The sequence below is a fragment of the Nipponia nippon genome, unplaced genomic scaffold, assembly GCF_047370975.1.
Source record: "Nipponia nippon isolate SJK-2023a ecotype South Korea unplaced genomic scaffold, ASM4737097v1 scaffold_4, whole genome shotgun sequence".
In the NCBI taxonomy this organism is placed as follows: domain Eukaryota; kingdom Metazoa; phylum Chordata; class Aves; order Pelecaniformes; family Threskiornithidae; genus Nipponia; species Nipponia nippon.
The window spans coordinates 75,119,871-75,140,703 of NW_028262358.1; the positions used below are offsets into that span (position 1 = coordinate 75,119,871).

Here is a 20,833-nt window from a genome sequence, read left to right on the forward strand (position 1 = left end):
TAAACCTGCAAACTTCAGGCAGAGCGAGTTAAAAAAAAACACATTAAGATGAATCTTCAGTTTTGTGGAGGTCACTCTAGGAAACAGTTCTTCAGAGGTAGGTTACTGTTAACTTGTCAGAGCTGAGACTGTCAGACAGGATCGCGTGATGCCGCAAGCTGGTATTTCTTCTTTTCATAGAAGGCTTAGTTGGGCATTTTCAACAGCATTAATTACTTGAAATAACTAGAAGCTACTATTTAATATCCAAAGCACAGAGAAGTCTAGTCACCCAGAACCTATTTGTGATGCTAATGAAACCTGTATTCAGACACGAACGATTTAAAGGTATTAGGCCTTCAACACTAAGGCAAGTTTTCCCTACTTAGGTGACTTTGGGGGATATCAGCATTCTTAGAGCTTTGCGGGTAGGTTAAACTGCAGCTGCGATTCCCGTAGGACTGTTCACATGGAATCAAGGAAGTTTCAGTTACGTTGGTTGCATCTGCTTAGCACCGACATTCCTAGCCACTAAGCTTCTGGTCTAGTTTACTATCCAGATTAGGGACACGCCTACTTTATCTTAAGAGACAAAACTTCACTTTGAACTCTCATAGTCAGCCTAAGCTTAAGTACCATAAATGTATGCCAGAGTTTGTTACTTAAGACCAGCAGAAGCAGGATTTGTCTTAATTCAGAGGAGTGTGTTAAATATTCAGCGCTGAGGAAAAAATACAGGTTAGATGAAGACGGCAAATCTCAAATCTTTGTCTGTTCACTTAGACAAACGTTTTCAGCCTCAAGAACAGCATAGCATTTTCATCTGGCTTCCTTTGACATGCTGTCTCATTTTAAACTACCAACACGTTAACAGTTGAGATGCATCCCCTACAAGGGCAAAGTAAGTTTAAAGTAATTTAGGACAAGAAACATAAATCTATTTCAGAATTAACCATTTGGTACCAAAAAGCACGAAGAGTGTGGAGGGTAGAATTGCTGGATCATCACTACAAACAATGTAAGCGAACTTTTATTGAAGCATTAAGTTGTGGTACAGATATTTTTAAATGATCAAAGTCTAACACCACAGAAATTATAAACACCATACTCCCCCCCCATCCTGATCACCCTAGATAGTTCAATAATCCATTCAACAGCTTTCATTTTTATAGCCGAGGCTTATGCTTCTATTTGTAAAATGTGTATTTCAGTATTACTTGAAAAAGGGATCTTCAGTCTACTTAAAGGACCTCAAGCCAACACGTCAGGTCAGCTGGGACAATGTTTAAGAACAAAAAAAAACCCCACTGAAATATTGGTCCTCAATATTAACACCAAAAAGCATTAGTGCCATTTACAGCATGTAATTGATAACATCGGTAAAGAACATCAACAATATGCTTAAAATAAAAAATTCAAAATGTTCCAACCACTTGATTTCTAACCAAGCAGACTTTAGTTTAGAAGCACTGAAAAAGTGCTTCATTTATAAATACGGAAGGAACAAAAAACCATTGCGTCAAACCAGAAAGAGTCAAAACATTGCAAGGACAAGAGGGGAAAAAAATAATCTCAATTTTGTAGTTAACATGCTGATCTCACAGCTGTTAAAATCCCAGTATTTGCAAACATAGCTGAAAGTGTGCCAGCTCTTTAAAGCCTGCATTTTAGTCAATACCCATTAAAGTGACTTTGAATTACACACTTATTCACATTCTATGAATAGCATTCTACTTCACTTCTGTCCAGGTGTCCCAGACAGTTCTTGCTCTGTGCCTTCACTTAATGCCCTCAAGTCACAGTAAGAGGAACCACCTTAGTGATTAGGAGGAAAAAACAGATGAAGTCACAACACTCAAATACAACATAAGTCACACGCACAACAATGTCACAGGACTGTCACAAGATAGAGGCATTAGCTTTGCTCGGAACAACAAAATGAAGTGACACTGGACCAGTTTAGAAGCACTCTTTACAGTTGGAAGTGGTAGGTCACAGGTTTTACTGAGAATAATCCAAACCAATCAACACACTCAGCCCGGCAGATTCCACTCCTTCACTACCTGCCAGTGCTCAAGAGCACCAGCTTCTTAGTCTGACGTAACTGGTGATTAGGAAAGAAAACGTCTGGTGCCCATGTGAACTTGCACTTTGCAAAGCTGTCACACAACTATGCCAAAGCACTTGCATCCTGACTCAGCTCTTCCCCTATCAAGTCTTGGACCTTCTTCAAATTCTGCCATTGTGCAGCAGTGTGACAGCTTGGGGATGTGGACAGGTACATGAGCATTAAGGTAAGACGAGATTTAACCTGCATTAGTACTGATACCCAACTTTCTAAAGGTGAAAGACCAATGCGTTAGCCCGGTGCTACAGTATAGCTGAGCAAACTCCTATAAGCTTGAGTAGAGCACGAAAAGTCAGTCTGATTTAAAAATAAATCAACCACCACCTGTAGTAGCAAAACAATTTGTAACTGTTTTAAGAATTTTCTCCAAACATGAAAGTGTTCATTAGGAATCCGATTCATTAGAAATCATGAAAGTTTGTCAAAAACTTGTCTTAGACTGAAATCACAACATAGATGAAAAAAAGAGTGACAATTTAACAGAGAACTGTCCCCAGTGAGTAGGTTGAGGCTAAAGTCTAATGAGGACGAAAGCCTTGTCTGTGGGGAATTTTTGGTGATACCTGGAGAAAAACTATACTGTGTGTAATTCTACCTGAATCATTTTTACAAGTGTTGTAAAGTTTCATACAGTAAGATTTTTCTACATGCACTTCAATTTCACAGCAAGAGTGGCATAGAGTACCTAAACACAGAAGAGAGCATTCATGCAAGATATCTAACTCCTTGATATAATAATGCATACAATTCAAAATGGTTATACTATGATTACACCTAGGGCTTTCCACAACTACAAGGTGGTGGGAATGGAAAGCATGGCCCCCTGAATTAACTAGAAAGCAACCACCACCTTCTATATGGGATTTCTTTTTGCGCTTCTTCTTCATTCTTAATCAACTGTGCTGTTGCTGGCGATTCTTTGTAAAACTGGTAAAAACAAAATTATAATCACTGAATTGGGCAATCTGGTGATCAAGACGTTTAAACCCTTCAATCTTCTGGGCAGAAGAAAACACTGTACGACATTTAGAGCTCTAGAAAACAAAAAAGTGAAATTTACTTTTTTAAACTTAGCATTTAAATATGGACTAGCACAACATGTATTTTGTGTGGTTCTTGTGATACTGTTACCAACACGCTTCAAAAACCTGTGCCTGACAGCGCTGCAGGAGGTTTCAATCCCAAGCAGCAATTCTGCTACCTATGTATGGTACTGCTTTTTTCTAGGAATCATTAGCTGGCAGCATCACCATTAACAGCAGTGCTTCTACAGCTGACAGCTGCAGCCAAATCCACAAAAATGCCAAAGCAAGAAATTATGCCTCTACAGAACTGCACGGGAACTCATTACAATACTGAGATTGGGCTGCTTTATCTTAGTCTTCTGTAAATTTTCTGGAGATCAGATTTAGTGCATATCAAAGCAATACTGAAGAGTATTTTTACTTTCCAAAGAAACCACCACCTGAATAGAGGCAAACTGGAAACTCCTAACGCCCCAGTAAAAAAAAATCTCTAGCCTTGCTTTTTTTGTGTCTATATGCATTTCAGTAGCTGACACACTAATGCAAGAAAACTCACCTGATTAACAAAGAGGGTTGTCACAAACTTTCCTGGCTTGAAAACCTCTACAACTTTTCTAATCAGGTCATCATAAGAGGTCTGACTTATGTTTGTTTCAAAACTAACGTAAGAGAACTCTGGTTCTGGAGTGATGTGAATAGTCCAGTAAGTTCCCTAAAAAAAAAAAAGAATTATTACTGCCAAATAATTACTACTTATTTTAACATTAATTATCAATAAATGTAAAACTTACATCCGATTTCATCCCATTCATTGAATACCCACAAGGATTGAACATTGTAGCATCAATAACAGAACCTGGTATCAGGTCACGAATTCCACTCATCTGAAATAGAAGTTAAAATTACACCACTCAGTTTATCATGCATGCTTATACTTGTTTAAATTTAACTCAACAGCAGAACGAACACCAATTTAGGGGACAGGACACCGGAATTCTCCCAGTAAGAAGTCAGTTCGATAATTTGTACCACTGTGGATGAACTTGCTTTGCATCCTGTCACTTATCAAGTAAGTGACTGAGTGCCAAGTTGCATGCAAGTTATCAGATACTTCGCCTCTTACAGAACCAAGCTGCATACCTCCAAGATGAGGGAACAGCTGAGAAATCTAACACATAATTGCTTCTGTAACTAAAATGGAAAACAGAGCTCCCGTTCGACCAGTATCCACAAAGTGAAGGCTGTTTACATTTACTCCAGAGTGAGAACATCTTTAGAATGAAGTGCAATCCCAAGCACTTTGATTTCCCACGCAGTACTTGAGCTACAGCCAAACCTCCATAGCAAATACAGCATGAGAATCAAAGCCTAAGATGGAAAACCAGATGAAGTCAGTGTACTTGTCAGAGAAACTTGTTCATGTCACAGGACTTCTGCATTTGGAAAAAGGAGAAAAGGAGGCAAACCCATCAAGTTACGCTTAGACCTTAAATCCATCCCCTCCCCCCCAAACTATGCAAACGGCTCCATGATTTAACTTTAATTTTGACACCTGGATTCCCTTGGCATTCATTATCTTCAGTCTATGTCTTACTCCTTGTAATCTCCATCCTTCAGTGGAAGTTACTCAATTGTGGTTTTATTCCTATTCCCCCATTTTTCAGAGGATAAGCTTCCCATCACCCAAAGCACTCCAAATTGCTCCTTTCAATAGATTAAAGTAGGGGCATTGAAAATGTGAAGTTACATTCCCAAAACCATGCTAGAGTTAAATCCATTTTACTCTCAAAACATTAACCTGACGTTTTCCGAGATCTTTTCTACCAAAAAATAAGCCTTGTATTAAGTGGTAAGTGAAGCATTTTGTTGCCCCATTTCTGCCATTCCCCAAAATGCTTAAGTTTTCAAGCAGACATACACGAGTGACATCATTTGCAGTAACACCATCTTTCATGTAGAACTGGTCCATAACTACTGGGTCAAGCTCACTCATCAGAATTTCCAGTGTCTGGTCAGGCTGATTGGATATCCGACTCTCTGGGAAATCCAGGGTGTACAGGTACCTATGTAAAATACAAATCACTTATGTAATAAATGTTGGCAGCACCAAGTTAAGTTTTACTGTCAGCCCCAAAGACTTCAAAGTCTTCACATACATACCAGCAATCAGAATTCATACGCCCCATGCAATAAGCTGCTCCATCTGACAAGACAAAAAGTCTCCAGTTAATGTACCACAGCTGATCCTTTACGTAAAAGATTAGCTTCATTTCGTATTAAAAGACAGTAGAAGTCTTTCACAGAACACTCAGAGGTTCACTGATACAGTCGGCATCTGTATCAAATAAGCAGGCATTTAACTTCAGGAATGTAAAGCCAATAATCAGAAAAACAGGCTCCCTCAGAAGGTGGTCTGGACACCCCAGTTCAGAGCCTGCTAGCAGGAAATTCAGATTACAGCTTCAGCTACGCACAGACAGAAACCCTAGTACTCTTAAGCATCTCTTCAATGAATTTATGATTAGCATTTATTTTCAAATAACTTGGGTAAGTGCTACAGCTTCCACGTTCCTTCAAAAAACTTTTCTGCCAGTAGTTAAAATTCAAGGTTATTCTTGTAGGTTTTAGGTTTTATTAAATGTTTCAATTCAATCTCTAGTGCAGCGACTTTTCTGAGAAAAGCTTACATTTTTCTTCAGTGTGTTAGTTTCCTTAAATTACTAGCTGCAGACTGAATTACTACACTCCATTTGGAAGTCTGAAGATGACCTCAGTTAAGACAAGGTGTTAAGTTTCAAGGTTAGTACGATTTAAATTTTGATCTTGGCAAGTTAGTGTCAGAAATTCAGAAAATAAGTATTTATAGCTTTTGATTTTTACGCAGACAAAGCTTGTGCTGGCTACAGAACTGCAAGGATCACTGAATGAATGGCCTGGCAGCCTGTACGTATTGTACTGCTTGTCACTTCTCGCTTCACATCAACACTTCACACAAGCTGTGCAACTTTGCTGAAGATTTATGAACTTACTTGGGAAAATCTCATTAAGAAACTCTACTTCTTCCTGGAAATTCCTATGTGGGTACTCCTGGTGGGAAGGCTTCATGAAATTCTTACGTGAATAAAAGAAGCTCTGAAAAAATAAAGGTGCATCTTAGATACTGAATATATCTGTCCACCTTGAATCTAAAAATCTAGAAAAAATGCAAGCATTTCGCATAAGCTTTCACAGGACCTAAGTTTTCATTGTCAAAACGCTGCTACCTGTACTTCCATTTCAAAGGCATATGGTTATTCCTAGCTTAATTCGTAAGCTACAGGAGACAGCTTACTTCCAAATTTGTTTTCCACAACAAAACATCAGCACTGACAACATGAGCACAGAATTCTTTCACCCTTAAGTAACCTTAACTCAGCACAACAGCATTTGTGACTTAGCATCCCTTAAGAGGCAAACAGAAGGCTAAATCCTACAGCAGAGCAACCTGATATTACAATCTTCCCATTATGGGAAGCATACATAAATGGCAAAGGAAGTTTTAGAATATTTAATAAAATCAGTGAATTTGAAATATTAATAAAAAGCTTTTTGTACATTCTAAGGAAGATACAGCATTTCTGGCACCTTACCTGAATTGAGTCAAACCCACTGTACTCCCTAGCAAGCTCCAACAGGGGAACCAGTGCTTGCAGTAAGAGGGTGGTACCACACGTCTTCAAAATGAAACGTCTCTTGGAGACAAACATGCTACTCTCACTATATGAAAAAAAAAAAGTGTTAGAAATATATTAAGTGCTCTATATTAAACAAGCCAGGAGAGAATGGTTAGATCTTGGTTCTTATCCCAACCAAATGCATTACTGTAAGTGAACATTCAGCATATGGTACATAAACATGCTTGGCAAATGGATCAAACCAATAGATTTCAGCTAACATCTGAGAGCTGTTACAATTTCCCAAACCAAATACCTGCTGCAAGCGTGATATTACACAGCTACCACGCTACAGGGAAAGAGGTGCTACATGCATTACATATCCTCCATCTATTCGAGAAATACAAACATGCTGTGAAGTGGGTACACAACATAGACACGCAATTTAATTTCTTAACCCAGACACAGAACAGGGTCAAACTTGAAACCTGACTTTCTCAGCTGAAATAAAGCCTACGAGAAAGTAAACTCAAAAAAGGCAAAAGCCTCAACAGAATTTCATAAGTTGTCTGGCTGCATCTTCTAGGAAAGCTGATGACTGGAAATTGGTAAATGAGCACCTGTCCACAGGAACAAGAAGTCTCATAACGAGTATAAGCACAGCTTTATGATATGCCTTATGCATAAGATACCGAAATTAACTATACCTAAACTGTAAGTCAGACACTGAACTACAGTCCCACTGAACTGGCAATTAGCATTGATACTACATCTAGAACACTTAAAACATGTATAACAAGTATTTTCTCACCAAGTAGCTCAACAATGGGAGTAAGTCTATCTTAAATAACAAACTCAGTTTGGAATGCTGTTTAAGAATTCAAAGTTAAGGTTATACTTCATCCAGGATACAGTTTTAAATACATGAAGCTTGCGGAAACAAGACTTCAGCACAGTTTCTTCCACTAGCTTGCTCTTAGCCCAACCTTGCCCTCAAGGCAGTCTTTCAGAGTACAAAGGTTCAGTTTTTGTAATCTGAAGTAAAACAGAGAATGTCAATGTATCTGAAGTTTGTGTAGAAAGAGCATGAAAGTATTTTGCAAGATGAAAAACACATGGCAAAAGTAGTGTCCTTACAACTAACTGCTGCACAACACAAAAATTCCAAGATTTCAGGGAAGCTACATTTTTACAGATGTCCTTAGCTCAGCTGCAAGAGTTGTTCCACTTGATTGCATTATCTGGAATTAAAGCCGATCTGATACAGTTTTTGCTGATCTAAAAGTGACACTTAGATGCACCATTCCACTGAAGTAATCCTAAACTGCTTAGCTGGGGAGACTTATTTATCCCTGGACAAAATTCAATGATCAGGTGCAGAAACACCACAGCCCTGTCCTTAATCCTTTTAGTTAAAGAAAAAAGACAAACACTGATAACTATGAAGACATTTCTACTACTGAACAGAAGCATGACAGTACTATGATTAGCAGACCCCTGGAAGTTGTAGTCATGAACAGCAGGATCTTAACCCAAGGCTGGATTCTCAGCCAAGTGGATCCCACATGACAGCTTTAACTTTTTTACCTCTTGGAGACTAAAAGAATAAGCTAGTGGCTTACCTGAGTACATAAGCTTCCTGCTTGTCAGTTTTTGTCACACTTATGATCAAACAATGCACATTCTCCAGAAGTTTGTCCCACTCAATCCTGTGAAGAAATTATAGAAGAGCACAAACAACAGGTTAAACAAACTGAAGCTTTCTGGAACCCTGGGTAAAAAGTACATGCCAAACAAGACTACAGCCCTCGTCTTGAGTTGCTGGATCTGAGAGCACGAAAGGCGAGGACTTTTTATATAGGAACCGTCTATCACAATACAGTAATATCCAGTAATATTCTTAGGTCTCAATGAATGGCTAAGTATTCCTCAGGATCCATTAGTGTAACCTGCTGCACGAGGACAAATGTCAAACAGCAACCCCAAGCTTCTAACTAGGCAAGTCAGGATAACCTTAAGTCCTGCATCCCACATGTACCAAGATAAAATTCATTGTTATAACTTAAGGTATGCTTTAGGTTGACTCTCCATGTACTTCAATCACAGTAGTCACTGGCAACTACCGGAGTTATAAATGAGCAAGTTCACATTAACATGTTTTATTTGTCCAGCTTAGGGTCAAGTTCATAATTTAATTGAAAACCAGCCTAAAAACTAATACATCTCAATAACCTGAACTCCTCTTTGATCAATCAGGATCACAGAATTCCTTCTACCTCTAGAAGATATAGAAGCCTTATAGCAAACAGTCTGGAATATTACACTTGCAAGAAAATAAACTGAACTATTTTCATACAGCACAAGTTGAAGCTACAGTGGTAGATTACAGTATAGTGGTAGAAGCTTAATATTTCAGTTCCTTACTGTCATTACCCATTCTACAAGGAATTTTACTAAGAAACTGGAAAAATCAAAGGGCTCAAATTAAGCCCAAAGACTTCCAAGTACCCATGAGAAGTGACATACTTGCAAAAAACTACTTTGTCACTTCAGTGTTGCGTCTACACCAGATTAGTAGAATCCAACATAGTCAAATTTGCTACAAAGCAGACAGGAACAGATACAGCTTCCTGAAGCCGCAAAATGACAAGACTGCCAGCTGCCCTGCTTCTCCCATCCCACAGCATATTCCACCTGCAGGTTTCTGCTGGCTCTTACACTCAGACCTGTCAGGAACCAAGAAATTTACTAACCCAGCATAAAACTAAGCTGCCCATCCATAGAGCTGGAGCAATTACAGGACTCTTCGCAGCTGGGAGGACAGAAGAATTGCAATTTTTTCATCACCAAGGAAGCTAGTAGGTTGGCTCAGCCACCCATAACTATGTCAGCCTAATCCTTCCTCAGGACTCAGACCTCTCCCCCTTTACTGACATTGTAAAAGCTCTACAGTTGTACTTCAGGGCAGAGAATTAACAGTGAATGCTATCAGCAGGGTTCCTCCAGCAGCTACCAATCATTCCCCTTAGAAAACTGGTCAGTTTGCAAAGTTAAAGTTTTAGATTCTGCTGTACATATAACTAAAAAATATCCATATGTTCTTTGCTTCTCTAAACACCCCAGCAAATAAATGCCTTAATTTCTCCCTCACTTGGGAGGGCCTCCTGAAACTGAATTCTGCACCTTTACCACTAATACTTGAGGATTTTCCCTTTTAAAGTGTATATTGCACTAAACCAGTATATTTATACAGGAGTCAACCAGAACAACATACTTAACTTACAAACTCACTCTACAGCCTCCTTTTAGATCAGACTGAAGCTACTAAAAATGAGTTTAAGAGAATCCTATGCCTCTTAAAAATCCCTCATAATTAAGGGCACATCTGAACAAGTTCAAGCTCAGTGATATTACTGGATACTTAAAATCAAAGTGAGGCTGTCCCTACCACCCCAGTTAGTGAACCTCGATGAAACACTCTTCTGCAACTACAGATGTGACAGCACAGACCGCTCAAATCTGCATGTCAAAAAAACCCAGCTTGTTTTTAACGCTCAGAGAAAGTCCGACGCATTTATTCAGCTCTACGCTTATGTCACTGACTGGGTTTAGCTCTGTTCCTGACACTCAAGCGTGCATGAAAATGCAAGTGTCTGCTCATCTTTGAAAAACCTGATAAAGGCAAGAAGTGAAATAGTTTATATTATACCTATTTTTTAAATGCTCCTAGACAATCAGGCTATTTTGCTGAAAAGAGGACCAAAGGATTTATCCATGGAAGCTACAGCACACCTGCATAAATTTGCCAGCCTTAGTTCTTCCCTCTAACATCCTATTATACTCTTCCTGTAAAGTGAACTAGGTAATGTGTTACTTTGGTTTGCTACAGTGGAATAACTGTTTAAATCATTCTAGCACCACTACTGACAATATTTTATCTGCCATTAAAGAAACTCAGTGTCTGACATAGCACTTAGAAAAGCGGAGGCAGAGTTCCCTTACACTGCCTGATGCTGAGCTACAGTAACCCCATTTGTACATTACTACAAATCTGATTTTGTACTTGTCTAAGTATTAATGTGTATGTAACTATCTCAGGCTTTGCAAGAGCATATGTCTTAGCCTTCCCAAACTTCTTACCTGGTCAGAGAGTCAAAACCTTAGCTTTATGTTGACAAGTGAGAATTTTCATTAAGTACCACTGTAGTGCAATTCAGTGCAGACATTTCAGGAAAATGGCTCATTTAAGTTTCAATCACATGTTAGTAGAGGAAGATATAACAATTTTGGTGTTCAAGTAGTCCAACAATGATCAGTACAGCATACTACCAAAAATACAATACTGCATGTTAAGTCCAAAGCCTACCACGCAAAGAAAGTCCCTAATTATGTTTGTTAGTACTACAGTTGGTATTTAGGTACTATCTCCAAAATCTGCAGTTGCACAAGACCTTTGCATATTAAAGCTTTGCTTAGTTCTTCACTGTTCCACTACAGAAACCATAGCTAAGCATATGCTAAATGTTTATGCATTCAGCCTTTACAGGAATAAAGGGTAAGTTCATCATTTGATCTGATTAGAGTAGCATAAGGAAGAAAGCCTACTAGTTGAGAAACACACAAGACATCAGGCTTGATCCAGAAACATACATAAAATAGACTAACAAAGGGTTGCAGTACCTGGGATGAGACTTGGCCACATTCGGAGGGAGTTTTGCAGAGATACTGGCCCATACCTGCATGCGTTTTAAAGTTAAGCACAGAAAACTACAGAAAGGCCACTAACATGCTGGATTTGATCTCAATATAATCTGTTTAAACAAGATGACCTTAGTGTTTGACATTTTCCATTGTTTAAAGCAGAGCTAAGGAAGAACATCTGGGATTACTTTGTACCAAGTGGACTGAGTTCACTAGAAGTCTAGCTCTTGCATTTCTTTATTCTGTATAATTATTTAAGCGTTACTAGTTAGAGACAAGAAATGTCCACCCCCACATAAAGTGGAAACAAAAAATCCACCTTAAAAATAGTATTTCAATGGTTATCAGTAGACATATTGCAGTTAATCCCATTTTATTGTCAAGTAAAAATGCTCAAAGTTAGTAACTGTGAAATACTTGAGAACATTACTTCTTATTTCATAACTGAGTGAACTTTTAACTGGGAAGCAAAGCCTCTAACTGAAAAAGAGAAACCAAAGACACTAATTCTCAATAAAATGCTGTCATGGGCTGCTTCTCTCCAAAATTCCCCTTTCAATGGGAAGTATGCGGATTGCATTACTATTTCCTAAATCATTTCCCATAGCCAGATATCAGGACAATTCCAAACACTTTGGAGACTGCTTCCCTATACTCAAGCCAAGCACACTAGAATATGATGCATGACAATCCCTGGTAGCTAAGTTCTGTGGCAGACCTGCATCCACCGGAACTCCAAACTCAAAATGCATTTGAGACCAACTCCTCGCTGTCATGTAGGCTTATTACCCACTTCATTCCAAAGCTGTAAGATCCTGTTCCTGAAATTTCAAATAACTGACACTTACTGAAAATCAAAATAGTTTCTCCGATAGGCAAGCATGATGCATCTTAAATGGTTGCACATACTCGGAGAATACCAAATGAAAATGGAATACATCTACTAAAGTGTGAAAAACTGTCCATGCTTGAATGGTAGAAAGCTACTTGTTCTATACTTGACTAGCAGAACATGCCGGGGCGGGGGGGGAGGAAATCAAGTTTAACAATCTACTCCTATACCTGTGTTGCAATGTTTAGTCCCTTATCAGCACAGACTTGTTACCAGAGTGCAGATAATTTCCATTCAAACTGCCACCCAGGTATGTCAGTATGGAAAACCTATCAGAACTGAGAAGTATTTTAATTTATTTTTAGGAAGTATGCTTGAAGTGTGTAATGAAATGAATAGTCAATGAATGAATAGTCAATGGTCCCTCTCAACCAAGTTCCCAACTTCTCCTTTATTTCATATTTCTGAGAAATAAAGAGCAAGCTTTCCTTGCCAGATAAAACCATAGTTTTAAATGCTAGTTATTGGCCTATTTTGAGCCTTTACCTTCAGGGGTAAAACAGGTTCTTGACACAGGAGTCAAGCGTATCAGACAGTAGCACAATACTGCTGTTTCAGGCCAACTGGGAAGGGGATAACAGCAATTGGACGAGATAAAGAACTACAAGAACTTGTTCCTATCAGCAATTAACAGCCTCCACAAGCATACCATCCTACCACCCCAGTAACAGTACCTTGCTAAAGCAGCCCAGACAGCACTGGGAAGAAAAGTTGTTTTGCACTAGGGCAGGAATTCTTAGGAAATAAATCCTATGAAACAACTAAAGACAGCTTAAGCTGTATACATACTCTTGCATAGCTTTTCATGAAAATACAGCAGCTGACAAGTCTGTAGTAATCAAAGTAATAAGCATTTTAATCTTGTACTTTACTGTAAGACCTGGTTTTAAAATCAAGCATTCAATTGAAGAGCAACTTTTTATTCCCTCACCTGTTACCTACTAAGTATTTTTAGGAGCCAATAGACATATCAGTTACCTCATTAGCAGGCTACAGCTAAGTAGGCAAATTCCTACCAATACCATGATCCAGGACAGTCAAACTCAAATGCCTTGTCTAAACTGCCTATGCAGAGGAGCTGTAGCCGAGGAGCGTGGAAGCTGGCTAAATATCAGTGTCAGCAGAGTTGCAACATTAGCTTCAAGCATCCTGAAACAGGTAGATACAGTACAGACCAACTACCCAAAAATCACAAGCCTTTTAAAGCACCTCCTAGCAGCTGGTATATTTTTCTACATAGATGCATGTGAATTATTTCCTATTAGAATTATAACTTAGTTTATAAATTGTTGTTGAAACTAGATTATCTCGAACTGTGTTCAAACCCTCAGTTTAGACACAAGGCACTGGCAACTCGATAATTTTACTTTGGCAGTATCTGTGGAGTGCACGAAACCCACACACCCTCTACATGCTCTGAACATAGATATAGAGAAAGACTGCCTGCATCTCCCTTATCTTAAACTTAAGAAACTCTCCAGGGACATGCACTTAATCTTGAATTAGAGATAGGCACCTGAATGGAAAATTGCATCCAAGCAGTACTCCTCACAACGTACTTCTTACCTAGAAGGTCCTGAGCCAACTACTAGAGAATCATTCCCAAATGATACCAAGGTATTTCAGCAACAGCACAATGTTGGCCACAGATAGTGCTTTAAAGGCTGCATACTGCTCCTGTTGCAGGCTTTTTATCGTTAGTGCAGTTACAAAAGTATACATGGAATGGTGACTCCATCCTTTACATCCAAAGATATTTGATGGATATTCCTAAGTCTCTCATATCAAAGGACAAAGCACGCCTGACACCCAAGATGTTTAAGGAAGCATGAGCCCCAACAGGCACATCAGGACTTCAACAAGACTTACAGGCAACATTCAGGGCAAGCTTGAGTGTAACCTTCTCCAGAAGGAACATGCTGTAAGGCAGCAAGTATCTACCATAAGTCTCAAATCTTCCTGTTCTCCTGGCTGAGTAAACAGCCATTAGGAAAGCCCTTTTAGGAACATACCAGTAGCTACATATTTTAATAGGATGCTCTATGAAGTCTCACTAAGGGACCAGATCTTTGACAGAAAGTGACTAACCAAATTCTTTAGCAGTTTCAGTGGTAAGGTAGGAAAACAGCAAAAAGCCTGCAACATAAGTCTTAAAATCCCACAAGCAGTATCACTATCAGTAGTAGTGAGTGTAAAAGGGCTTGTTTCCTTTGTGTGAAACCATTCTTTAATTACAATTGAGAGTCACAAGCAAACATCATTTACCTGTGATTTTGAACTTGTTTGCTACAATCTAGTGTATGAGTATCAACTTTGTTGAGGGGAAGGACTGAATTCTTACATAAAGTTCTCCAGATTACCTTTCATCTCCATGTAAAAAAGCTCAGCAAGTACACAGTGACAGAAGCCCTTACCCTGCCACAATCCTGCCTACCCTGCCTTCTTCCCAGGCTCCACACAGAGTAGCCCTGCACTGTTTTGTTCCAAAGCACTGCAGGAGTAAGCAGAATAGGGCTCACAGCCCCGCCTCCTTGTACCTTCACCGTTCAGAAAACAGGCAGATAACACTGCTACGGTCCTAAGGACCAGGGGAGGGGGTAGAGGTGCAGCAGCACTGCAGCAGTGAGTTGACTCAGGCTACAGGGTGCAGTGCAAAGCAAGTCTTTACAGGACTCGTATCAGATGCTTGACTGTATTGGTGCTTAGAAGTTTTCATATAGCACAGGATGAGAATCTCATATCAGTATCACTCCATATTGCTCATTACTGCACTGGTTTTTCTGCAGTTTGTGTGTCCACATAATATAGACAAATTCAAGGTCCATAAACAAGCTTAATTTCAGAGTATTCTTCAGGGTTGAATGCTTGAGGTATGGACTCTTAATACCTGCATCGTTAACCTATGGTTTCAAACTTCAGTACATTCAAGTGATCTTGATAAGCCTTGATATGGGAAATGCATAGTTGCACATCATCTAAAGGAATAAACAGCTTATTTTACTATGGGGACAGTGAATGCACTACTCAGTCACCACAGAATTCCAGGGTTCGCAGCATGTTCATCATGTTTTCAGCAAACCCTCCTTTTTTATACATAGTTTAAGGCTATTTTTAAAAAACATGCTTTACAAAGCATAGTGAGAACAAGCGCTAAAGTTAAAGCAAATTATTTTGAAACCACAAAAATGTTAACTTCATTCCACTTTTGAATATGAGTAGGGTAGGCGTCTTCAGATGCTTGCCACTATTTCAACCACGAGACCTTTTCGCAGAACCGATTAGCAGATGACACCCCCCCCCAAAAATCTTAACAGCAAAGTAAAGCCCATGTTCAATACTTTAAGTTTTCAGTTGGGACCTTTACTGAATGTATTAAAACAATAAGCATAGACCTTTTCTGAAATACTTTACACCTATCCAAACTCTTCTCTAGAAAGCAGGCTTGCCCACAGGAGGAAAAAAAAATGAAACGTCTTATTTGCATCAGTTCTTGAACTTTTTCCTTTTTTGCTGGTGATACCCAGCAAAGACTTTAAAATATCCAATCCCTAGCAAGCACACACAACAGGGAAATTTTTGGCTTTGAACACCAGCTTAGTCATTCAGTAGATGAATGGCTCACATTTCACTACTAAGCAGGTATTACAATACGAAAGGCAAGCTCAACTGGTTTGCAACTTGATTCTAATTTAGCTATTGTTCTACAGTTTCAGCTTTGATTTCAAGTTCCATTCAACATAAACTAGCTTATTCAATTGCCTTTATAGAATTAGCATAGTGGGATATATTGTATGCAGAATTTTTTCATTTGCAACTATCAACTGTAGTAAATAATTTAATTCTGACAATTTTCAAAAAGAGAATGTTTATAAAACTTCATTTCATGCTAGCAACACAGCATCACTGACAATTACCCCTGGACACGGGTTAATGCAGGTTAACAGCAATTTTCAGACATGTCACAGCTTCCCACCAAAAAAGTACACAACTTCAATTAACATATTGTATTAAGAGCCAGTTAACACAAAGGCCTTCAAAGCTTGCTCACAGCTCTGAAATGGTGTTAAAGACCACATGTTCAACAGTTAACAGTTTGTACTTACTCTATTAAAACTTTACAGCCATATCTAAACCATACTGCCTTGCAATTACATTAAATGCCATTGAGCAGTTTTAAAAAAAAAATTAAGTTTGCAGTTTTGTAAACTGGAGCCTGACCTGACAAACAGAACAGAGAGCATGAAAGTGTCAATGCGGAAAGCATCTGCAGAATGCCATCTCTAAGCTAGATCCGTATATTCCAGCACCAGCATATTAACGCAGAATCAAACGAGTGCTTTTGGAATCTTTCACATTTAAAGTCAAACACAACAGGAATCCTGAAGTGCCTACATAACTCAGATCATCTGCATGTATTTCAGCTAGGATTTGCAATGGTCTTCCAGGATTGCCTGGACATCATACAAGTTGTTACCTTGTGGTATCTGCTACACCACTAAAATACAGTTAAGAACTCGAACTGTATAACCACATCTGATGATTTCTATGTTAAGCGCATTATTCAAAAAGGTCTAAATATCCTTACAAGTCAAAGTTACATGAGCAAACTACCTCATCACACCAACAGGTCAGAGCTAAACATGTATTCTGCAGTGCTTCTGGCATGGCAGAAATGAAGCTTCCACTACCTATGAGCTAGTGGTGTATACACATATATATAAACACATGCACACACAACATGGGCTATTCATTATTTCAGGAAAGGCAGTTATCTGCCCACTGGCAATTCACATCTTTGGATAGCTAACTCTACCAATATACACACACAGGAAATTTGCTGAGAAATACCAAAACAGAGGAAAAGAAAAACAGCATATGCTAAGTATGCCTTTGAATGGAGACGCTACCATCATTACCATATTCCAAACATTCAATACATCATGACAAGCTCTCCTCTGAGCTCCCTGACCAAAGACCAGTGGATAACAGTGATATACACAAGCAGATCTGGATACACTGAAAACATCAGATCCTCCAGCTACCATCTGAACCTGAAAAGCTGGGCAGTTTACCATACTGACAGTAAACTACTGACATAAATGTAACCTTCAGATTTGCCCTGTATGCTTAAGACAAGCCTGCTTTTTTCAACTATGTTATCTGATTACATCTACACACTAATCATGTCCCTCCTATAAACCTGTACGTAGTTCTGGGTCCATGCCAGGGTACATAAACAGATTTTACTTTGTACTTCAAGCTTGCAGCACCCATTTTCTGACACTTCCAGGACACTTGTGCCAGAACATCATTTTCTGCAGATCTGTGGTTGAATCCCCGATTATTGCAAGTCAGAAGTCTAGGTATTCCGGTCTTTGCAGACTCCCCCCCTACAAAATACTGTACTGGCAAGCTACAGTAGACATCTCACGCCTGTCTTGCCCAGCATGGTTTCAAAGATGACCTGCGTGCCGGCAGGTGGCCATCGGCTGCCGCGGTAACAAAGGCATACCTCAGGCACCGGACGGAAGAGCTGTCCCCTTCCCAGAGAGGGCCGAGTCCGAAACACGTGTAGGCAAGGAGCCGTGCGGGCCTCGCCCCCCCCCCCCCCCCCCCCCCCCCGCCCCGGGTGGCAGTGAAAGAAGCGCCAGCGCATTCTTCACATGCCCATTGGGTGACAGGCGCGGGCCCACCCCCTGGCGGCGCCCCGCTCCCATTGGCCTGAACTTGTCAATGGGGGAAAGAAGAGGCAGCGCGGCCCGGGCGCCGAGCCAGCGGACTCACGTGTAAATCGCGGCTCCAGCCACACTTCTGGACGGGGGAGAGGGGGCGGCCCCCCCCGCCGCTGCCCGCCTCGCTCCGGTGCCTACCACGCCACAGGGAGCCGCGGGAATGGCTCCCGGGAGACGCCTGCTTCCCTCCGTCAGAGCCGCTGTATGAACCTGTCCGGCTGCACCGCGCCGGAGGTCGCTGCGAAACCGGCCATGTGAGGGAACCATCAATCCTCGTCACGACAGCGAACGGGATCCCCCCTTTCCCTTGCCACCCTCCGTGAACTGGGAACGAGATTCCCTGTCCCCCGCTCTCCACAGCGCAGCCGGTCTCAAGGGGCAGGGATTTTCCGAGCCTTCCTATCCCGAAGCCGGCGGGAGCGAGAAGCCCCGCCGTAAAAAGACTTCCACGGCTCCACCGCGAGAGGGGCCGGCCACTACCAGGCGGCTGCCGGGAGCCGCAACGTGCGCGGGGGCTTGGCGCAGAGGAGTGGGCGCCGCTGCCGTGCCCCCGGCCGCCAGCAGCACTGCGACACTCCGCCACCCGCCGCAGGCGCTCCCGGCCGGCGCGGCACACGCCCGGCTCTCCTCTCCCCGCCGCCACATGTTGCCAGCAGGGACCGCACGGGGCTACACGAGGTGGCGGCAGGGAATGGCTTCCGCGCCGCGCCGTCCCCGGCACTGCCACCTCCCCCCCCCCCCCCCCCCGCCCGCTCCCGCCCCGGCCGGGACGAGGCTCCCTGCCTCCGCGGGCCGGCGCCGCGGCCTTGAGGGGGGTCTCTGGAGGGCAGCGGAAGGTCACCCCCTACCCTCCCGCGGCGGCAGACGGGAGAGGCCGGGGCTGTCACCCAGGGAGGGGGAAGGAGGCCGACAGCTCGGCGGCCGCTCAAGGGCCGAGCCCGCCGCGCGCGCGCGCGCGGCCGTTGCCACCAACGGCTCTCCCGAGCCACCCCGGAACCAGCCTCCCCTCAGCGCTGCCGCCAGCCCGCGCACGGCCATTACACCCCCACTCCGCTCCTCTCACACACCACACTCTGCCCGCCGCCTCCCCGCCCAGCTCCGCGCCGCCGCCACCACACCCGGGCCCCGCGTGCGCCGGCCATTCACCGGCCCCTCCCGCCCCCCGGCCGTTAAGGGCAGCGCTCCCAGCCGCCCCACTCCCCCCCCCCCCCCCCCAACCCCACCCCGGCCGTTAACGGACCTGGGTATGGTGCGAAGATCGCCGGACCCCTTGCTCTGGTGCGGCTCCTGCTGCGCGGGCTGCTGCCGGGCGAACCACACCTCCAACAGCTTCTCGGTCCCTTCGAAGAAGTGTGCACCGTTCTCCTTCATGGTGAGACAACTCGGCAACCAACAACCACAGAAATTAACGACAACCAAACTACCGCCCCCGGCCGCTACCGTTTGCTGCTGCACGGGCCGCGCTGCTGCCGCCGCCGGGTCCCAGTCCGTCCCGGGCGGGTTTCACCTTCTAAGGGATTTTTTTTTTAATATTAACTTAAAAAAAAAAAGGAGGAATAAGAAGAAGAAAGGTTGGGTTTTGGTTTTTTTTTAAACCAGCGAAAACCACCCGGCGTGCGCGGCGGCGGATGCGGCGTGAGCGTGTGTGAGAGGGTTACAGTCCGAGCGGGGGTGCGGGCGGGCAGGCGATGCGGTTCGGTTCCTTGTAGTCCGTGTGTTCCCCTGTTACAGAGAAGAGCGTTGAGCGAGCGCTAGCTAATGTCGCCGGCCATACTGTGTAAGCGAGGGGCTAGAGCGCACTCAGCCGCTTTTATAGTCGCAGGTAACTGCATCACGTAGGATCGCGCTCGCCATTGGGCCGCCGCCGCTCGGGCCCGCCCTCCCCCGCTCCCCATAGGGCTGCGCTGACGCCTGTCGAGGCATATGCCGGTTCCTCCGGCCCCACCCACTGCAGCCCGCCCGCCTGCCCGCCCTCCCGCGGGGAGAGCGGGCGGCGGCGGAGGGGCCGGGGCAGCGCCCGGGGCCGCGGTGTGGCGACCGCGCCGGGGTCGGGCCGCGCCGCCCCCGGGGGTGGGGGGAAAGCGCGGCCTGTGGTCGGCAGTGGGCGATCGGGGGGCTGCGAGGGGGAGCAGGGCTGAACATGGCCGAGAGACGGCGGGGGAGCAAACCCCGGAGCAAGTACGCGCGTAGCGAGGAGCAAGCCCGAGAATAAAGCCTCGTCCTGGGCCGAAGCTGCAGCCCTCCCTCTGCACCCAACACTTCTGTCCCTCTGCGCTTATTAAACGTACACGACTCGCTAGTAAAGAGGAGGCTTAACTGAGCGTTCAAACGTAGTTCTCGCTCCCCTCTTCCCTTCGAGGAGCTGAGCGTGTGTGACCAAGGAGTAAGAAGTTATTTATGCGTGTGTGTGTGTGCGTGGCAGAAGGAGCAAGTGCCTGGGGAGGGCATGTGCAGCTCTGTGCGCCGCACGGGAGAGAAGGCGGCTGCCGGGCAGGAGTGGGTGTATGTGCATGTGTAAATATTTGCCTACCTGCAGTATTTTTTTTTTTTTATATTTAGGACAAATTCTTGCAAACTAAACAGCTTTATGATCGTTTAAAACATTTTTCATCAATATTATAATACCTTATAGTCCAGTATTGCAATACTTTATATTCCAAGAAAGCCCTCACTACCGAGCAAATGAAGAACAGAAAATACTGTCTGCCCCAATGAGCTTACAA

General features: G+C 43.0%; 1 protein-coding gene across 1 annotated transcript; it reads right to left on the bottom strand.

The window, feature by feature from the left end:
• Window positions 1-991: 991 nt before the first annotated feature.
• On the bottom strand, window positions 992-19,887 carry AMD1 (adenosylmethionine decarboxylase 1). Its single transcript, XM_087774435.1, has 9 exons — window positions 19,351-19,887; window positions 8,408-8,494; window positions 6,762-6,888; window positions 6,162-6,264; window positions 5,293-5,335; window positions 5,051-5,195; window positions 3,924-4,016; window positions 3,689-3,844; window positions 992-3,141 (listed from the first exon to the last, which is right to left on the bottom strand). Exons 1-9 carry the CDS (start codon window positions 19,479-19,481, stop codon window positions 3,001-3,003), a joined length of 1,026 nt encoding a protein of 341 aa, XP_087630561.1. The 5' UTR covers window positions 19,482-19,887; the 3' UTR covers window positions 992-3,000.
• Window positions 19,888-20,833: the final 946 nt, after the last annotated feature.

Coding starts and splice junctions, on each gene's coding strand:
- AMD1 (XM_087774435.1), bottom strand. CDS start 19,481: ATGAAGGAGAACGGTGCACACTTCTTCGAAGGGACCGAGAAGCTGTTG. Junction 6,265..6,761: donor GTGGGTTTGACTCAATTCAG/GTAAGGTGCCAG, acceptor TTATTTTTTCAG/AGCTTCTTTTATTCACGTAA. Junction 5,196..5,292: donor CGTATGAATTCTGATTGCTG/GTATGTATGTGA, acceptor TATTTTACATAG/GTACCTGTACACCCTGGATT.